At 51.3% G+C, this 21,017-nt stretch overlaps 1 protein-coding gene and 1 long non-coding RNA gene across 3 annotated transcripts in view; both read right to left on the reverse strand.

The window, feature by feature from the left end:
* Positions 1-1,873: 1,873 nt before the first annotated feature.
* On the reverse strand, positions 1,874-9,691 carry LOC137773489 (uncharacterized). The gene is made up of 3 exons (XR_011075687.1): positions 8,445-9,691; positions 5,692-5,951; positions 1,874-5,241 (listed from the first exon to the last, which is right to left on the reverse strand). It is a non-coding gene; the product is annotated as an uncharacterized lncRNA (long non-coding RNA).
* Positions 9,692-15,205: 5,514 nt separating this feature from the next.
* The window catches only part of FLNB (filamin B), a 140,830-nt gene continuing 135,018 nt past the window's right edge, over positions 15,206-21,017 (reverse strand). For both annotated transcript variants that reach the window (XM_068557553.1, XM_068557552.1), the window contains 3 exons: positions 19,121-19,339; positions 17,771-17,974; positions 15,206-16,835 (listed from right to left, as the gene is read on the reverse strand). In XM_068557553.1, the coding sequence (XP_068413654.1) occupies positions 16,648-16,835; positions 17,771-17,974; positions 19,121-19,339 (611 nt within the window). In that variant the 3' untranslated portion in view covers positions 15,206-16,647. The remainder of the gene's footprint in view (positions 16,836-17,770; positions 17,975-19,120; positions 19,340-21,017) is intronic.

Here is a 21,017-nt window from a genome sequence, read left to right on the forward strand (position 1 = left end):
CAGCAACACGCAGCAAAAAATAAACAAACAAACAAATGAATAAAAAATAAAATAGGGTGGAACCAGAGACACAAGAACTAAAACCTTAAAATCCAGCTAAAGGTAAACCTCACTGTGGCTCCTTGAACTTGCCCTCCACCCTCCTACCTAAGGTATTTGCAGTGCTGTGCCTTCTGCCTAAACTGCCCTCCCCTCTTTGCCCCTCTAACCTGCGAACACAATGTCCCTCTCTTTGTGGGTCTAGGGCTACCACAGCCTCCAAAACTCCATGCAAACGTCCGTTCTCTAAGACGAACGCTCCGATTTCTCTCGCCCACACGCACACGCACGCACGCCCACACGCACACGCACGCATGCCCGCCCCTTACCCGAGGGTCAGCCCACCTGGCGTATAGTCCCCAGCTGGCTCAGGTTTCCGCTGATTGTTAACAAGCCCGTGTTCTTACCTCCTATGAGTTCCCTGATGGCAGGAGAAAATGTGTTAGTTATTTGCAAAAAGTCCTTCTGCTGACCCTCTCTTCTCTAGGAAACTCTTTTACTTTCCCCATCAAATACCCTGGAAGTTTCATTTTATTTTTCCAACTTACTTATGTTGAGATTCCTGCTTGAGTTACTTTAATAGTTTCGTAGAGGTTAAGCTGAAGATGTCTTTAAAGATAGTAAAAATAATAATAATGACAGCAGCTGCCATTTGCTAAAGCTTGCTCTGTGCCAGGCTGTGTTTTAAGAAGGAATGGTATACACTATCTACTAAATACCAACAACAGCACTAAAAAGGTGGGCTCTGTTGTCATCTCCATTTTAGAAATGAGGAAACTCAGGCCCAGAGAAGTTAAACAACTTGCCCATGGTCACACAGCTGGTGAGTAGTGGAGGTGGCACCTCCCTCCATGAGGCAGAGTAGGCGCAGGGCCTAGGGCCACAACACTTTTAGGGGCCACGGAAATGTTTTAATTTCTTTCAGGATAAGAAGGAAAAAAATAAAAATTTAGGTTGAAGACAAAGTTTTAGTATATAATATTAACATAACTGTCTTTATACCAGTGTTGTTGTAAAATATAATTTTTACTATTTTTTTATGGAAGGGATTTGTGAAGGCAAAAGTGCACTAGGACCCACAAAAGTCATAATGTGGCCCTGGTGGAGTCAGAAGTCAAATCAAGTCAGTATGCCCCCAAAGTTAATGTTTTCACTAGTCTAGTGTAACCCCATATTACAGGTGAGGAAATTGAGATCCAAGGCCACACAACAAATGCATGGCAGAGCCAAGCAGAAAATGCAGGTTTCCAGTGGTCCAACCATGGTACCCTGTGGTCCAACACCACCACCTAGTGGTCTTGCCGGGAACTTTGCTTTAGTCAAAGGATGAACCTAGAGAGAGGGCACAGGTCCAGATACCCCCAGGAAGCAGCTACCCACCTGCCCTTGGACTCCATACTCAGCAGTGGGGAAGCCAGGCCAAGGCACCAACTCCACACGCTCTCTTTAGGTTGTCATCAGAATTCACACATTCCCCCCCTACACACACACACACACAAAGACACCCCTCTCCCAGGGCAACAGAGCTATCCCTCAGAGTTAATACTTGTAAAACACCTAGATTGGCCCTGTGCGATAGGAATAGCATGTGAGCCAATTTGTAATTTGAAATTTTCTAGTAGCCACGTTAAAAAAGCAAAAAGAGGGAATTTCCTGGCAGTCCAGTGGTTAGGACTTGGCGGTTTCACTGTCGTGGCCCAGGTTCAGCAAGCCGTGCGGCACGGCCAAAAAATAAATTAATTAATTAAAAAGCAAAAGGAAACAAGTAAAACTAATTTTCATAATGTATTTTATTTAACATAGGGGGTCAGCAAACTACAGGCAATGGGTCAAATCTAGCCCACCACCTGTTTTTTTAAATGAAGTTTTATTGGAACATAACCACACCCATTTGTTTATGTACCAGCCATGGCTGCTTTTACACTGCAACAGCAGAGTTGAGTATTTGCTTATTTGAGACTGGATGGCCCACAAAGCTGAAAATACTCACTACCTAGTCCTTTACAGAGAAAGTTTGTCGATCCTTGATTTAACCCAATATATCCAAGTTTGGTCATTTCAACATGTGATTCATTATAAAAATTATTAATGAGCTATTTTACATTTTTTTATTATACTAAATTTCTGAAACCCGGTGTGTCTTTTATACTTACAGCACATCTCTATTCGGATGAGACACATTTCAAATGCTCAGTAGATACACGTAGCTCATGACTATGGAACTGGACAGTGTGGGTTTAGAATAAGGCCTGCATGTAGCAAATATCTTAGAGGTGCTCACTAAATACGTAAATAAATAAATTCCCCAGAAGTATTAAGCCCTAACAGCCTGGAACATCCATTGCTTGTTATGAATCAACCTTTTTCCCATGCTTCTAGAATGGTGCTAGCAATGTGGTATCATCCTTGGGAGAACCGAAAACATCACTCAAATCATGTTCCAAAAGACTTAATTTATTTGCAAAATCCCAGCTGCGAAAAGCTGCCCTGGTAGCAGCCTGTCCTCTTCTAAGCAGCTTTGCAGGCTTGCTGCTGATAGAGGTAATCATAATAACAATATAATTCACGTATGTAGAGCCAGCCATTTGCTAGGCATTTTCTGAGCATTGTTTCATTTAACGACAGAAATAATGGTGATGTCCCTCAGGAGGCCTACCCTGACACCCCATGCTGGCTTAGGCATCCCCTCTGTGCTCCAAAGATGCCCGTCTTCCCCCATCACAGCCCTTCTCAGTCTGTGCCGTGAGCTCCAAGAAGATTTGCCCCCTCTGCCCCAGGGGCCCAGCCTAGACCTGGCCCCTGGGAGCTATCAGATCAAGCTTTGTTGCATTCAGTCAAATGACCCCGAAGAACCCAGTGGGCTATCTGGTTGATTACATTCGGCAGGTATTTGTCAAGCACCTGCCTCTAGGGTGCAAGGCTGCAGTGCAAGTTCCCCAGAATCACATGCACACACAGCCTTGTTCACGTTCTCTGCCTCTTGCTCTTTCCCACTCAAGAACTTTCCCAAAGTTGATAAGGGAAACGCAGGCCACTTAGTTCAATCTGCAGTTTTAAAACTACTAGCTCCTTTGTGGAGTTTCAGGCTAAGGGGAAAACCTGGAGAGACCTGGAAAGTTCCTCTGGGGGTGGTCCTCACAGACCTGTTGGTTTGCCTCGTTCTTTCTTTGGCCAGACTGAGGAGCTGCTCTTTGGATGAGTGGAGTAGAAGGGTACCACAGTGTCCTGATTAAGCAGGGTGGGCCTATGAGCATTTTGGTTTCACAAAGAGCTGTGTGCAGGGCTGAGATAGGCTGGGACCTGGGGCCCTTTGCTGCAGTGCTGCAGGGCTTGCACCTGGACACACCTCTCCTCCAGCAACAAAATACAAAGAAACTGTATGGGACTAAAATAACTGCGTGCATGCACAGTTAGGGCAAATTCTGGGCCCAAAAGATACAAAAGACCAAAAACCCCAACTGCCACTTTTGAAGAGCCTGGAGCAAAAGTAGGGGGTCAGGAGCAAAAGCAGGGTAGTCCGCATGCCCCCTGCACACAACACCACGTAAGGGGTGGGCAAAACACCTAAGCCACCCCTCCCACCTGACCCCTGGACACACCCCTACCCTCACCTCATGTAAGGAACAAGCTCGCCCCTGCCTCAGGGAGCGAGCCAGCAGGCAAGGAACATGTTGTTTGTTCTCACTCCGCCTGCTGCAGCAGGTGCCCCAATAAAGCCTTGCCTGAATTTCTTGTCTGGACTCTGATCAATTTCTATTGATTAAGGAGGCCAGGAACCCTGGTTGGTAACAGGGTGAATCCTTGGGCTTCCTCCATGCCAGAGGCCTTGTAAGCAATGAGATGCTGTGTGCACCAACGCTGGATAGGATGCCAGCCACAAACATTTGACATGTCTGGGATTCTGGGAGGGAATCCAATGAAAGAGCAAGGTCCTTCAAGATGCCCCAGTAACCAAGGTTTAGCTATCAGAAGGGAGGGGTTATGAGCTGAACTGTGTCCCCTCAAAAAAAATACGCTGACGTTCTAACCACCAGTACCTCAGAATGTGACCTTATTTGGAAATAGGGTTATAGTAGATGTAATTAGTTAAGATGAGGACATACTGGAGTAGGGTGAGCCCCTAATCCAATATGACTGGTGTCCTTATAAGATGGCCACATAGGCTTCCTTGGTGGCACAGTGGTTAAGAATCCGCCTGCCAATGCAGGGGACACAGGTTCGAGCCCTGGTCCGGGAAGATCCCACATGCTGCAGAGGAACTAAGCCTGTGCGCCACAACTACTGAGCCTGCACTCTAGAGCCCGCGAGCCACAACTACTGAGCCCACACACCACAACTACTGAAGCCCGCACACCTAGATCCCGTGCTCCGCAACAAGAGAAGCCACCGCAATGAGAAGCCCATGCACCACAACGAAGAGCAGCCCCCGCTCGCCACAACTAGAGAAAGCCCACGCGCAGCAATGAAGACCCAACACAGCCAAAAATAAATAAATAAAATAAATAAATTAAAAAAAAAAGATGGCCACGTGAAGACAGAGACACAGGGGCCATGTGATCACCAAGACAGAGACTGAGTTATGCAGCTGCAAGCCAGGGAATAGCAAGATTGCCAGCAAACCTCCAGGAGCCAGGAAGAGGCCAGGAAGGGTTTCCTTGCAGGTTTCAGAGGGAGCATGATTTTTAGGCTTCTAATTTTCAGATCTGTGAGACAAATTTCTGTTATTTTAAGTCACCCAGTTTGTGGTCCTTTGTTATGGCAGTCCTAGCAAACTCATACAGGAGGGGACTTGAGAGTTTAGGGTGGTGGCCAAGCTCAAATCCACCCCCAGAGCAGCCGCAGGGCACATCAGGCTCTGTGGCAGAGATGGGCTAGATGTTTGGGGACCCTTTCTCTTCTTCTTCCTGGCCACCTGGTCACACAACACTCCCAGCCTTCTCACATCTAGAAGTCATGTGATTTGTTCTCACCAATAGGATGTGACAGGAAGTGACCTTTGTCAGCTCCAGGCCAAGGTGGTCAAGGGTAGGCATGTTCTCTCCAGGCCCTCTGTCTCTCCTCCCTCATCCCCCAGCTGGGTGTAGAGGACTCAGGGAAGGACTCTGAGGCCCTAGGAGATGGCAGAGCCACCAGATGGGAGAAGCCTGGGTCCCCAGATCAGCATGTGGCAGGTGGCCTGCTGGAACATCAGATTGCACTGTGCTGTAAAAAAATACACCTTTATTTTTTTTAGTACGTTTGAGCAACCGGGATTTAGGGGCTGTTTGTTATAGCAGTGAGGCAACCCTGACCTGTGCAGGTTCTTGGAGGTGTGAGAAGTAGAAAGTAAACTTGGAAACGACTTCCTCCCTAAACTCTGGGATACCCTGGGACTGAGCAGTTCTGCTATGGGTCCCTTCAACAGGATGTAGAGAGTAAGGACAGGGAGATATCCCCCTCCTCTCCCCTTAGCACCTTAAGAACTTAGAGATGCCCCTCCCCTGCCCCAGGTCTGCTGCTGGAGCACTTGGAGGTTCCATTGCTTCCCCCAGGAGAGTGACCTGTGCTGGTGACGGTGATGGCGGGGGTGAGGAGCTCTGCAAGGAGCTGAGGTCTCTGAGGGCAGACAAGACGCAGCAGGCGGGCCCCCCTGAATCCCAGACATGTGCCCACCTTAGAGTAGGACTCGTGCCTCTCCCCGCTTGGCAGAGCTGAACAGAACAGAGGGAGGGTGGGGCTGGCAGTGCCTCTGCTCTTCAGGGTCCAGACAGATCACAGGAAAAGGAAGGAGCAGCTTCTGAACCCCCAGCAAATTCACATCCGTCGGTCTGTTCGCCGTGGGACGTGGAAGATGCTACTTTTGATGTAAAAGCTCTTTGTGATGGGCTGGAACCTGGCATAAGCTGGAGCCCTGGTGTCCTTCATGGATTCCCCTGGAACACAACAAGGGCCCAGTGCTGGGGCCACCACTCCTCCTGCCAGCCCGCCCCTAGCCCAACACAACACAGTGCCACAGCTGCTCCAGCTGCTAGAGCAGTGAAATGCTTCTGCGCAGTTAGCAAGAGCGCTGCCCCTTGTGCCCCTTGACCCCTACCCTAGGCCCCCCATTCCTTCTTAGGATCCAGTAACTAAACGGTATGCCTGGCAAAGCATGGGCATCTGGAGACCCTGCTTTGGCTCCATGGCCGGGATCTGCCCTGATTGGTGGCACGCAGGTTATGCTAATTGTTAACTATTTCGATCCCATCCCAACCCCAAGCTCACTTACCCCTCATCACATTTCTCCCCTTGTCTAGTGATTCCCCACCCATCCCAATGCTCCACGGTAAACACCTCCAGGGTCCTGCCCAAGGCTGAACTAGCTCCCCAAGTGCCTGTTGGCTGCAAATCCTGCCTGTTGAATTAATAATAATAATTATTACCATTACCAGTTACCATTTCTTGAGCACTTACTATGTGCCAGGCACCAGACTGGTGCTTTCTATGTGTAAAAGGCACTTGGGGCTGACCTAGCTGGGGCCCAGACAATGCCTTCAACCCCTCTTCTGTGGCTATTTGCACCCACTGGGAAGACACAGCTCCTGTCTGTATCTGTTTGGGGAGGGGAGAAGTGGTCAGCGGAAGGTCTGTCATCTGTTCCCCATCTGGCTTCTGAACCGGTTGGGTTAGGGGCATGAGGCCAGACGCTTACAGAATATTCCAGAGATTCTGGGAGCAACTGTGGGTTTAAACAGAACACTATGGGGGAAAACTGAACTTTGCCCTGAACCCAGCACTGCCCTTGTACCCAGGAGGCAGCCAGAATCAGCTCCCCTGACTCCAATGCTTGGGTTGCTGGATAAAATGTAGGATGCCCAATTACATTTGAATTTCAGATAAACAATGAATAATTTTTTCAGTATACGTATGTCCCATGCCACATTTGGTACATACTTACACTAAAAGATTACTGTTTATCTGAGATGCAAATGCAACTGGGCATTCTGTATTTTAATTTGCTCCATCTGGCGACCCTATGCCTGGCAGTGGTTTCACAGGCAGTGGGTATGGACCTGTGGGCCGAGCAGGAGAGGAGGAACAGGGAAGCCCCATGTGATGCCTAAACTGAGTCTTGCACTGTGGGCACAGGGAGTCAGGCCCTTCTCAGCAGAATCCGATGGGGGAGATTCGACCTGGGACCCTGCTCAACGTCCCACCCCAGCAGGCCTTCCCTGACTACCCTGTCTACCATAGCAGCCCCTCAGCCTCCATCGCTTTCTCCTGATTTACCTCTTCTTATAGCCTTGATACTCAAGTGTGGTCCACGGACCAGCAGAATCTGCATCGTCAGGGAGCTCGTTAGAAATGCAGAATCTCACCCCATCCCTGACGTCACTGAAGGATCAGAACCTACATTTTAACGCGATCCCCAGGTAATTCCTGTGATGGTAAAGATTGAAAAGTGCAGCTCTGTAGCACGGACCACAGCCTGACACTACTTCATATATCTGTCATCGGCTCTCTGTGAGGGCCCATGTCTGTCTTGCTCTCTGCTATACACCCCAGGACAAAAAGAGGAGAATATATCAGGTGCTCAATAAACATTTGTTAATGAATGAATGAGTGAATGAACAAACGAACAAATCAGAATTCGAACCCAGCCTGGTAATTTCAACCTGAGTCGCTCTGTGCCTGTTGGTTCACTAACGCATTTTGGGGTAGAGCTGGGGTTCAGTGGCTCCAGATTTCCCTCTACTGGCTGTTCTGAATGACAGGATTATATGCTGAATGAATGAATGTGTGTCCTACCCACCTCATGCAGCTTTCTGAGGATAACTCCTGTTCGGGGTGTTTTCCTGCCTGAGTTCCCCAAAACCCTGTGATAAAGGAAGGGAGGTACTCATTTGTTCCCAGTTTTCAGGTGTGGAAACTGAGGCCCAGAGAAGTTAAGGTTCTTGCTTGAGCTCACACAACGTGAAAGTGGTGGAGCCAGGATTTGAACTCACACTTCTTGATTCCAATTCAAGGGCCTCATTCCCTAGTCCATACTCATTTATCCCACAGTGATTGAGTGCCAGCCCCAACCTGGGAGCTGGGAGGGCATTAATAAAATTAACTAAGAAGCCCTGGAAGCCCAAGGCCTCATCAGGCCAGATGGATCCTCAAGGAATAGTGATAGTGCTTGTGCAGACTCAAAAAGCTGCGGGAGCACAAAGGTGGGCTCAACTAATCTGCCTGGAGGACTCTTGGAAGACTTCCCAGAGGAGGTGACATGTGAAAGTTAGCCAGCAGAGGGAGGGGCAGGAGGAGCATTCTAGGTGGAAAGACCAGAACGTGCAAAGGCCTGGAGTCCTGCTCAGAGAATAGTGAGCCAGAGGAATATGATGAGGGACGAGGCTGGGCCTGCCTGTAAAGGCCTGGAATGGCAAGAGGGTGGTGGCCCTTACCCACGTGCCTGCTGTACTCCCAGGACGGAAACTTCTCCTCCAGCTTCTGCCGATGCCGCTCCCGGAGGTAGGAGGTCTGGCCTTGGCCATCGAGCGAGATGCCTGGGAAGAGCAGCTGCAGGGTGCGGGGGGACCTGCTTCATGCCTAAGCCCCCTGGTTTGGTCTGGCCTGCTAGCCCCCAAGTTGCTCTTCGGGCTTGCCTGACTCTGTCTCCCTTGGGCGGAGGGCCCTGGACACCTACTCCCCTGGACAGCTGATCCTGGAGCCCCCTGGTCTCTGGCCATCCAACAGGTACCTCCTTGCAGTCAGGGGAGCTGGTGGCCCGGGATGGCCCCACTCCCAGACTGACCTGAAGGGGGCCTTTTGGAGCCGCTTCCTGGGCAAGGGTCCCTCCTTCAGGTGCTTGTGGCCATAGCTGATGTTCCAGGCGACCTGGGCGGCAGTCTCCTTCCGGATGTGCTCCTGCCAGCAGGCTTGCTTCTGGGAGGTGAATAGATCCCTCATGGCAGTGAGGGCAAGGGGGCGGGGGAGGGAGGAAACATTCTGCAGCCTATGTTTGCACTGCTGGTGCCTCATCTCCAAGGATACGTGCAGCCAGTGAGGGCTGGGTTGCTAAGGCCCTGCCGGAGAGGAGAGGCTGGGCTGCTCAGGGCACTGCGGGCCACACACAGGCAGTGGGTGGGACAGACCAGACTGAAAAAAGGAGCAAAGGCCACACCCACCCAGGGTGCCTGGGAGGGGGCCCTGTTCTGCCCCAAAGGAACCCAGGGCCCAGGCCTTTCCCCCTCATACCCGGAGGATCCCAGATGGCGCATGGGGTTCCACAGCCTCTATTCCATTCAGCAAACCCCAGTGTACACCTACTGCATGCCAGGCACCCAAGGGGGTCTAAAGAGAGGTCATCTCCACTCCAGGAAGCTCTGGTTACATGGCTGCCGGGCCAACTCCTCACACACAGCTCTGCCACTTGACAGCGGCATGGCCTCATCTGTACAGCGAGATGATGGCGGGAACTACCCTTAGTGTTCAGAGACTGACGTTAGAACAGCGTTCAACAACTTGAGACAAATAGCACCTGGCACGGAGGAAGCCCTCTGTAAATGTCAGCTGATGATTAACAAGCACCTGCTAGGTGCCAGCTGCTAGGCTGCACTCCGTGTGCCTTAAACCACCTGCGTGATTACTGGGGCTCTCAGAGCCTCCTTTTCAGGTGGGGAAATGGAGGCCTGGAGAAATGATGTGCCCCAGGGCACACTACGGGTGTGTGGTGGCACCCACTCTGTGCCAGGCCCTGAGCTGGGGGCTTCACTGAGTGACTGCACTCAACGACTAATAGGCTCTTTTTTAAAAAATATTTATTTATTTGGCTGTGCCAGGTCTTAGTTGCGGCATGTGGGATCTAGTTCCCTGACCAGGGAATGAACCCCGGGCCCCCTGCATTGGGAGTGCAGAGTCTTAGCCACTGGACCAGGGAAGTCCCACTAACAGGCTCTCTTACGTCACTTTTCCAGGTGAGAAAAGTGATGCTCAGCAACATTAAATGGTCGCACCGGGATTGACTCCAAAGCCCACATCTCTGTTACAGACTCTCCCACGGAATGTGACGAGCATCGTGAGAGAGGTACAGGCAGGGCGGCGCAGAGGAGGACCCACCAGTCACCCCAGCAGCACCATGAAGTCAGCCTTCTGGATCCTCACACCCTCTGCCTTGACCAGGACCCTCTGGGGTGAGTACCGATGAGAAAGAGGTTACCCACAATGCCCTGGGGCCACTTGCCTTTCCACTCTGCTGGGTATGCTCTTGCTTATTCATTCAGCAAACATTCACTTGCTCTTGACCCTGTGCCAGACACACAGCCAGGTACTAAAGGGAGATGAGAAGGGACAGAGCCCACAGGCTTTCTGCCCTCAAGGTTTCTCAGTACCGGAGAGACAGATGCCTAACCAGGTGGACAGAGGGGCAGGCAGGGAATTTGGGGGATGGTCTGGGAAGTCTTCCTGGAGGAGGTGTCCTTTGATTGCGAACTGAACCATGAACACTGGTTCATGGCAACTCTCTTGCTGCAAGGTAGCCTGGGTAAGGATGGAGGGAGAAAAGTCAAGAGTTAGGGGGCTGGGGGTGGCAAGACCCTGGGGTGAAATGGTGGCGGGGTCTGGTGCCAGAACTCAAGAAAGCCTCCCTGGCCCAGACCGCCCCCACCCACAGACTGGTAAGCCCAGGTGTTCGGAGCACGAAGAGGGCAGAGGTGGGTGTCCCCCTCCTTAGGGCTTCGGAGACCCTGTGCCTTCCCCACCACCCAGGCTGCCCACGGTGCTGCAGTTTGAGTGTCCAAGGCGGCCCCTGGTGGTCACTGCAGTGACAACAGCCCAGGCGGCTGTCCTCCTACCCAGTGGACAGGCTACCCCGGAAGGGAGGGGAGTGGGAGGGTGCAGAGAGGCAACCCCCGAAATGTTGCCTTCCAGTTGGCACAAGGACAGCCAACCGCCCACAAGGAGAGCCGCCTTCAGATTCTGTTCCCTTGTCTGCGGGCGCCCACCCTGTGCCAGGCCCCTGTGAGCAGCTTCAGACCCCAGGTTTTAATTCAGGCTTCCCAGGTTCTAATACAGCTTGATCATCGCTACCCTCTCTGAGACCTGGCAAACTCCCCTGTAAAAATTTGGGGATAATCTTAAGAGTCAGTGCCTCTCATTGTTACTTAGGACATTTGTCTTACTGTAGATTTAAAAACTCATTTAAAAGCCACCAACAACCCCTGGGAAGGTGTGGAGGCAGCCCCCAGGTCTATCTCTGGCCTAGGCCTGTGCTAGGGGAAAAGAGGTCACTGCAGCTCAGAAACAAGGGGAGGTCAGGAGGCGAGCAGGGGCACGGGTGCACCTAACTCTCCTCCCAGCTTTCTGGCCACGCTCCCAGGCCACCAAGGACCCACCCTATCCATTTCCACCGATGGCGCCCAACCCTAACCCCCAGCCTGGGGCTCTGTCCACGACAAGGGCCTTTCCTAGGACTCAGTACTTGTGTCTTTAAAGTAGCCCCTCCTGGAATTAAGCTCTCAGAGCACTTTACACGAGTAATAGTAATTCTGTGAACCCTTACCGTGTACTGGATACAGTGATATTCTTTATGTGCATTTTGTTGGTTAATCCTAAGAGCACTGTATGGGGAAGGTCCCATTACCTGGTCCCTGTTTCACTGAAGAAAAAATGGAGGCCCTGTTTTCTGTGAGGTTAAATGATCGGCCGGAGGTCACAGCAGGACCAGGATTTGAACCCACTGGCCTGTGCTAATAACCACCATGCTAAACGGCTTCCCTACAAACTACGCTTCCTTTTGTGAGGTATCCCTTCCACTCTGACCTGGGGAGCTGAGTCTCGCCAAAACTCAGGCATCCCCTCCCCCAGCAGCTCTGGGTGAAGGAAGGTTTGCCCAAGTCAGTTGGGAGATGGATGTGTTGTGGGATCTTTCTAGAGGTTAATCTTAGAATGGCTTTTCCCATTATCTTCCCATTTTATGGATAAAGCCACTGAGGCACAGAGACGATAACTGCCTGAGGTGTCTGAGCTGAGACCGGAATCCAGACTTGCACCTGCAGCATCTGACCTGCTGCTTTCTGAGCATTTCGCACACATTAGGTTCTTTTGCTGCTACTAGCGGGGCCTGAAGCAGGCATTTCCGGGGCTCGGTGCCTCTGCCAGGACTTGCCTCTCCTCTGAGATCATCCCACCAGCGTTCAGCATCAGCTTTGCCCTAAGAATGTCCACGCTGACAGGGAGAGGTGTCCTGGTGCCTAGGGAAGGCGGTGGTCACGGCAGAGGGAGTAAAGTGGGCAATAAAAGGCCTGCGGGATTCTTTCATCTTCGAGCTTTGTCCTGGGGAGATAAGCAGGGCCATTGGATGCGAGCCACAAATCAGGCTCGTAAACTCCCCATCTCCTGCCAGCCTGCTTTGGAGAACTCTAGAGGAAGAAAGAAGGGGTGGGGGGTAGGCCACGCTAAATTCCTTGCACATGAGCCGGTCCCCTGTGGGCTCAGGGGCCCAGACAAAAGCCTTATCACAAAGCAAAAAGGATCCCTTTGTTTAGAAAGATTCCTCCCACCATGTGTTTGGGCAGCATCCTGAGACCAAAGCCAGAGGGAAAAAATCAGATTCAGGCTTGCCTTGAGCGATGTGACATTTTCACTCCCTCTTGGAGTTATGATTTACCATTGTGAGGAGAAGAAAAAAATTAGCTAAACAAGCTGTTTCTGGGAGAGTTTTCATTAGTTGAAATACTCCGATTACAAAGCCCCTTCCCCCAACAAGTTAATGGAGACTTGGAAAGATTCCATTCCTTTGGCTGAGCACTAAGGCCAAAGGGCACTTAAATTAACGATCTTGCTCCCCATTTTAAAATACAAACTGGACTTCCCTGGTGGCGCAGTGGTTAAGAATCCACCTGCCAATGCAGGGGACACGGGTTCGAGCCCTGGTCTGGGAAGATCCCACATGCCACGGAGCAACTAAGTCCGTGCGCCACAACTACTGAGCCTGCGCCCTAGAGCCCACGAGCCACAACTACTGAAGCCCGCACGCCTAGAGCCCGTGCTCCGCAACAAGAGAAGCCACCGCAATGAGAAGCCCGCACACCGCAACGAAGAGTAGTAGCCCCAGCTCGCCGCAACTAGAGGAAGCCCGCGCAGAGCAACGAAGATCCAATGCAGCTAAAAATAATCTAAAAAAAAATCAAACTTGGGGGGGGTTGTTGACAAGGATCGAGCACTCATTTTGCCACTAACCTTTACTCTGCTAACTTTTAAGGCTGTGCAATTCTCAAGGCAAATTAAATCCCTATGTGCCCAACTCATTTTACACCAAACTCATCAAAATGTGGCTTTCAAGGTCCCTTTGAAGTCTTAAGACTAGACACATGGTCAAGGGTCTACGTGTTTACAAATGCACTGGAAACAAAGGGACACGTTAATAAAATGTTTCCTTCTTGACAGCACTGCTGATAAGTGCTTCACTGGGTTGCAGAGGGAAATCGGATGAGGAAGAGGAGGGCGTCTGGGCTTGGAAGGGGGCAGGCCTCCTCTGGTTTGGGGATCTCTGCAGGGCAGCTGGCAGCTGCTGTCTGCCTAACCTCCATCAGCCACCAAAAGAGTGATGGTCCAGCCAACCCTTGGTAGGAAAGGGGCAAAGTCAGCCAGTGAAAGTCAGAAAGGGCCTGGCACCCAGCTGGTCCAGGGTCAAGTTTCAGTTTTCAATGTGTCTGCACAAACAACAGCCGGTTCCCATAGCAGTAAGTCCAGGTGCAGATAACAGTTGCCCTGTGGTTCTAGACACTGATCAGTAGAGAGATGCACAAATTTCACTCTGAGACGTCTTTGATGGAACTGTCGGGGGACCACCAGGGGCAGCCCCAGGTGCTAACAAGCGGCCCGTGGAGGAGGCACATCGCCTGGCAGGGTTTGATCACAGAGAGCAGTGGCCAACACTCCCACAGCTCCCAGTGGGATTTCATGTGACCCTCACAACCACCCCAAGGGGGGCACATTCTGAGAGGTGAAGCAACCTCCTCAAGGCCACACAGCCAGTGAGCAGCCGAGCCAGGACTTAAGCCCTAGACTACCTGATGCCAAAGTCCAGCTGTTAGCTTACAAATGCCGTCTCCCCAGAAACCACTGGCCTTCAAGCTGGGCCCCCGTTTTCTTCTTTGGGCAAACTCAGCCGACTGTTGCCTCTCCAGACCCACTGGGCAGAGCCTGCATTCCCCAAAGCCCATGGGCCTCCTGGGGTCCAGGACCAGACATTCACGGTGCAGGCCCACAGATAAGGGTGCTCCCTTCAGAAGGACGGGCAGGAGGAACCTCCTTTTCTCCAACCCTCCTCCCACCTCTCAGAGGGACACAAATTGCCATCCTTGATCAACAGCCAGGTGTCAGGAAGAAACACACAGAAAGATCTGGAGTCTTCCTTCCCTGCCTTTCCGTCCACCGCTCACCCCCAATACAAGGCTGGGGGTCCAGAACACACTTCCCATCACCATGGCAACTGCCAGGGGCTTGCCTGGTGGGGGCGGCTCCTGGGTCCCCTTCCTTTTGTACTCCTGCTCCCACAGTGGGATAAGCAGGGAGGTAGAGCTTCCACTCTGAGGACAAAAAGGCAGGGGGCCCAGGGTCTGCCCCAAGTGAGTTTTGGGACTGCAAACATGTCACTGCAGCACCTGAGTTAGTGTCGTCACCATAAAATCATGTCACAGCACTGCTGTAGGGCAAGAGGAGGCAAGGGCTAAGTGCGTCCTAAGCACGCAGCAAGGAGAAGCTTCCCGAACAGAAAGGAGGAACAGAGGCAGAGAGGATGGAGGGAAGGCGGCACCACCAATTCCAAACCCTGCTGTCCAAGGGCGATGGGATGACAGGTGATACCGCTTCCCTGTAACAAGGGTTTCCTAGGTCATCAGGAAAAAGACTCTCTCTCTCACCTTTTTTTTATTTTGTTTTGTTTTTTAAACATAGCCTTCCCCTCAGTGGGTTTCATATCTGGGACTCTTAACCAGGGCAAACCCTAGCAAACCTCTCCAGGAGGCTGTGTTGGTGCCAGGACCCCTCACCCTGATAAATTCCCACTGGGGCCTGCGGAGAAACAGAACGTCTCCCCGCAAAAAAGAGGCAAGGCTCCCTGTTAAGACAAGTTGCTTAGTCTGCGTTCTTTCGGCCAGGGTTTGGGAGAGCCGGTCAGAGACTCAAACCATTTACCAAAGGACACCATCCAAGAACACCTGGGGAGCTTATGGAGCAAACATTGTATTTAATAAGTTATAAGATACAATTTACAGTTGGCATTTGGTTCCAGTTTTGCTTCCACATCCCGGTTTACGAAGCCTGTGGTCCTTTCACATCAGGCTTCGGGCCACTCCAGTTCCTAACAGGTGGGCTTTGCCAACGCTCACCCTCAGCTGCTACACCTCGGGGAGGGTCACCCGCCTCACCCTGTCCCATCCATGGACACACTCGAGATGACAGTGGCCACCTCCTCAGGACGAAGCAGCAAATCTGAAAGGGCTGCCTGCCCAGACCACACTACACATCTGGGCCCTGCAGTCAGGCAGTCCCCGAGTGCTTTCACTTTATTCCAAAGCAGGTCTGCAAGAAGGCATGCAAAATGCCTTATACTCCCATTTTCGGAATTTTGCACCTGCTTATTATTGCTTTCCAAAGAGCCTCGGGTGCCATGTGGTCAGGGCCAAATACGCTTTCATTATTTCTGCAAATGGTAAAGGACCACCAATGAGCTGCTGTCCTTCCCTCCCCTGTCATTCCCTGACTTTCAGGCCAAAGGTTGGCAGGAGTTTCCTTCTATAATTATCTTCCAGAAAAAGTTCACGCTGGGGCTGCCTGGGGGTGAGTGTGGAGTGTTATGTCGCGTGACAGGCCTCTCTGCTAACACGTGGACCCACCTGCGGTGTCTCTGGACATGCTGGTAAGACTCATCAAACAGACAAATGGCTGGAGCGTGTGTTAAGAACAAGGGCTAGTGTTGGTTAAAAAAAAGGGGGATCTTTGGCAAGTGGGGGCGCTGCTCGCCACTGCAGAATTTCCTCAGACCCAGCAACTGAAACGGACTTTGAAAACAAAAGCAAAGACATGGCTGTCAAGATGGTCACATGCAATGACTCTGCAGGGAAATAAGTAGCAGGATGAGGGGAGAGGCACCAAGAAGCCATTTCGGCCAGTCTGTCACCTCAGACACTCTGCCCTTTGAGAGATGGGGCGGGGGTGGGGGGGTGGTAGTGTTAAAACTGGTGTTACCCAATGGCCTTTTCTTACGTGATAGGGTCATCTTCTTTTCTAAACGACAACATAAACTAGGCGTCCCCATTTTCCCTGCCCTTCCTCCCAGTCTTGTTTTGCAAACTGACTAGCCAATTTCATTTCTTAAAAATATCAGCCTTGTCTGTTCTTGTTCTGTCTGCAGGGGGTGATCTGTGCCAAAAGAGGTCCAATTTGCTGGGCCTATTGAACAAATTTGCATTTCCTGAGTCCCCAACATGTCCCTAAAGAGTCAAGTTTAGGACTTCTTTCTGAAGGTACTTAAAAAAAATGGCAATGTTTTTGGGATGGGGTTTCAGACCCACAAACGGGCTGAAGGACTTTGTATAAAACGAGTTACAAACAAGCAACAAAAGCAACCACCAGAACGCCTCCCAGGACTTGATGAGAACTGTTTTAAGGCACCGTGACATGGAAGGGGCTGCCAGGGATGTGCTCCTCTCCCCACTTCACGGCCAGAACGTAATCCCCCTTCTCCTTGACGATGTAGGTCACACTGTATTGCTGGTTGCCCACGTGCTTCATGGAGACTTCTTCACAGGGGGTGGTGGGCCCGTGCACCCCGATCAGCAGCATGTTGGAACCTGGGAGGCAGAGGAAGGTGGTTACTCCATGAAGGTGCATCCCAGAAGGCAGAGGAAGAGGGGGGGATGTGGGAGCCAAAGGAAAGATACCAGTTACTGCCTGTTACGCTTCTCTGATGATGCTGGGGACCTTTGAGAGGTGGGAGAGTGCAGCAATTACGAGCAGGACTCTTATGGGTTCAAATCTCTGCCCTGCCACTTCCTAGGTGGGTGACCTTGGATATGGAACTTCACCTCTCTCTGCCTTAGCTTCCCCATCTGTAAACAGGGGATGACACTAGCACCTACCTCATGGGCTTCTTGTGAGGTTTAGAGGAGTTATTGTATGTGAAGCCCTTAGCACATAGTAAAGGCTATGTAAGTGCTGGCTACTCTGATCTCATTTATTCTCATGAGAACCTTCAGGAAGGTCCTATGATTATTCCCATTTTAGAGAAGAGGAAACTGACTTTTAGAAAAAGATTCAGTAACCTTCCCATGGTCACATGGCTAATAAGCTTTGGAAATTAAGGAAGGAAGGAAGAAAGGGAGGGATGGCGAGAGGAAGGGAGAAATAAGTAAGTGGTGAAGCCAGGTTTCCAGCCCAGATGTGCTAGATGCCAGAACCCAGGCAACTAACATTGACACCCAAATAAATACCCAAGTTCAAATTGCAATTACAGCAATTAGTGACCGAGAAGAGGCCAGGTTACTGATACAATGCAAAGAGGATAATGCGACCTTTCCTATGTACCTTGAGGTCATTTGAAAAAAATCAAGAGGCAAATCATTTAAAACTATTAAGTGCAGAACAGGGCAATGAACACCGTTACTTGCAAATGTCTGGGTTACATGGGTGGGTGGGCACTGCAGACCAGAGCAGGAAAGACCAAAGTACACAGAACAGAGGGTGTCGCCCATGCCCTCCATTCCCCAAGCAGGGCCAGGCTGCCTACCGGCTTTGCTGCAGTCCACCAGGAAGGAGCTCTTCTGGCCCACAAATGCCTTCGAGAGCCCCGCTCCCTTGGAGGTCACCTTGCTGGCATCCGAGGATGCCTTGGGGATGGCGCTGTAGCAGGTCTCCGTGGAGGACCTGGTCACTGACTCCACCAGGATGGATGAGGTCTCGTTGGCCGAGCCGGGGCTGACCAGACGCTGGCCTAGGACATGGAAGGGAGAGAAGCAGGCATGACTGGCCAGACAAGGCAAGTACCCCATGCAGAAGCCCCGGGAGAGTCCCAGCTCCCCAGCACCTGGATCCAAAAGCCACCACACCCTTACCTCACACCCCCCAACACCTGGATCTAAATGCCACAACTTTTCCATTTCACCCCCTATAATGTCTTCTATGGCGTTCTGGGGTCCTGCCCCACACAACTAAGATCTGGCTTTCTGGGTATATGGGAGAGTCTGGCCTTGGCTGACTTGACCTGGAAATCCTTCCAGGTAATAAGCACATGCCTGCAGGAATATAACCACGTGCCACCCTATGGAATGGGTATCTTTCCATTTATATAAAATACTCTATGTATAAGCAGTGTAAACATGTGGGAGGACATTGACAAAATATCAAAAATGATTCTCTCTACATATTTTTTTGGGTGGTGCGGCAGAGCTGGTGGGATCCTAGGTCCTTGACCAGGGACTGAAATTGCACCCTCCGCTGTGAAAGCGCTGAGTCCTAACCACTGGACTGCCAAAGAATTCCCCTCTCGGCATACTAGAAGATGATTTTTCTATCTGAATTTTTAATTTACTTAATTTTAATTAAATTTTCTGCAATGAACCTATGCTACTTATATGACAGTGAACCAAGCAGAAAGAGACATGTGGAAGGAATTCACCACAATATTTATGGTGGTTACCTTGGGCGGTGGGCTGTGAGGTGGTTTTTACTGTTTGGTATTTTTTCCAGTGTTCTGACGGAGGCACATTTTTAGAAATTTAATAAAAACTTTTGATTATTTTAAAAGTGAAGGTTAGAAATGAGGGGATTTTTCAGGCCCTGACCTAAACAAATACGTAAGATCTCAAATATGTAAACATTCCTTCTTTTCCGTTTGTGACAGAAAACCACCTAATGTGCTTTCTCAACTTCTACACCCCTACTCTGCCTGCTTACTTTGCAAGTTTTTGAACATGCAGTCACTCTGACATGTCCTACCATTTCTTTACATTCAAGATTCAAAGCAGATTCAACATATCTAAAATCATCCAGTTTCTACTATCGAAGAGCTCTGCTGATAATCTGACAAGATCACCTCCACAGGGGGAAGAATAACTTTAAAGGTGTTTGTGGTTGTTACCTGTCACCTTGGCCTTGAACGGGCTGCCCACGATGTGGTTGGGCCCGCCATATTTGACGCCAATTAGGTAGCTTCCAGGAGCCATGGGGGTGTACATGACTTTGTACCCTTCGGGGGTTTCCTGGCAATCCATTTTAACCTTGGACGGGCCTTCAATGGTGACGGACAATGTCCCTGGCCCTGCTCGGGTGGTGTTGATGAAAAATTCAGACTGGATACCTGGGAGAAAGGAAGCAGGAATAAAGATCACGTGGAAGGTTTGGAGGGATGGGGAGGGTGTGCTTTGGGGAGCGTTCTGGGGGCCCTGAAGCAGTGGCGGGGCACATGGAGGTTCCCTCTCAGAGGGGTCACCTTGGTGGCACGGGGACCCACCAGTACTAGCTCTGACCTGCTGGCACAGAGAACCTCAGGCCCTGGGGGATGGTAACCCCTTTCCAAGGCCCAGGCAGGAGTGTGGGCAACATTCTGTCCACAAGCACGCACCGCCTTGTTTTCTCCTCTGGGCACGAGCCGTGGCTGAGGGCGAGAAGCCCGAGTCGTCACTGAGAGCCTGAAATGCTGCTTCAGCCCCCAAGGGCCAGCTCTGCCCCCAAGGGTGGGGGAAGCGTGGGCCCCTCTGACCTTCCCTTTCTCCTCTGGTTGGACTTGGAGAAGCCCAGGCAGCCCAGTGCCGCCTCCTTCCTCCTCAGGCTCCTCGCCCCAGGTACCACGCTGAAGACCGGGGTAGCCGCTAGATCTGCCAGCCCTGCCGCTTTGCCTTGAATACCAGAAACAAGAACAGGACCAGAACGGCAGCTCCTGCTAATACCACTTGCACCACTCTGGCTCCAGATCCTGTGCGCATCATTTTACATGCCCAGTGATTCGTCTTTAACAAACGACACTGAGGCTCAGGGAGGTTCAACCACATGCCCGTCAGAGCTACAGGAGAAAGTGGCAGAGCTGGTACTGAAGCAAGTCTGAGGGGGTTCAGAGCCCAGGCCCGTCTCCTGGCCTCTGGATGGGCAGCGGGGCTGCCTCAGATGTCCTAACTGCAGCTCCAGGACATCCCACTTCTTGCCTGCCTGGTCCATGGGGGCCTCCTGCACAGACATCCTCCCTCGTGATCGAAGGAAAGCTGGGCCAAAAGACAGTGCCAACCAATGACCACTGTGGCATTCCCGACTGAGCCCAAGGCCCTGAAAAAGGCCCCACTCCCCCAGGCCCCTTTCCAGTTCAGAGGGGGAAGAGGCGGTCAGTCACCAGCTGCGCACCCGCTACAGTGCCCTCTACGGGGCATCCCCGGCATAGCATTCTGCGGGGCTGTGCTTCTTCTAGAGCCCTGGACGCCGCCCCAGCTGGGAACTATTTTGTTTTAATTATAGCTCCGAGACCGGAGAAAGAATTACTGTTCTGGTTATCAATAAGACAAAGGGGCTGCTATCATGCAACCCTGAACACAACCCAGCTGTTTCTGGAAAAGCTCCCGAGGCTCCCGTCCCAGCACCACCCCCTCACCCTGCCTCCACAACTGTCTCAACCTTGTCTCTACACTGTGCAGCCCAGGAGCCCTTCACTCAGCCGCTGCCGAAGCAAGGCCGCGTGGGGGGAAAGGGAGGGGGTATTCAAACAAGGGACAGCGTTTCCAGGAAGCAGCTGCAAGTGACAGCAAGGAAAGACACTTTTAAAGTGAAGATGAAAAGACCTGGCTGCAGTGGAAAGGACAGGATTGCTCCATTCCTAAGAAACATCAGTTCATCCTGATTGTGAGGGTCCAGAAAGGAAGATGAGGTGGGAAAAGAGAAATAAGGAATTACAGGACAAGAACAACCTATCAGGTGGGCTCCTTTATTATTCCCATTTTACAGGAACAAAGTGGAGGCTCAGTGAGGTCAAATAACTCACCCCAAGACACACA

Source organism: Eschrichtius robustus, chromosome 12, assembly GCF_028021215.1.
Source record: "Eschrichtius robustus isolate mEscRob2 chromosome 12, mEscRob2.pri, whole genome shotgun sequence".
NCBI classification, from domain to species: Eukaryota; Metazoa; Chordata; class Mammalia; order Artiodactyla; family Eschrichtiidae; genus Eschrichtius; species Eschrichtius robustus.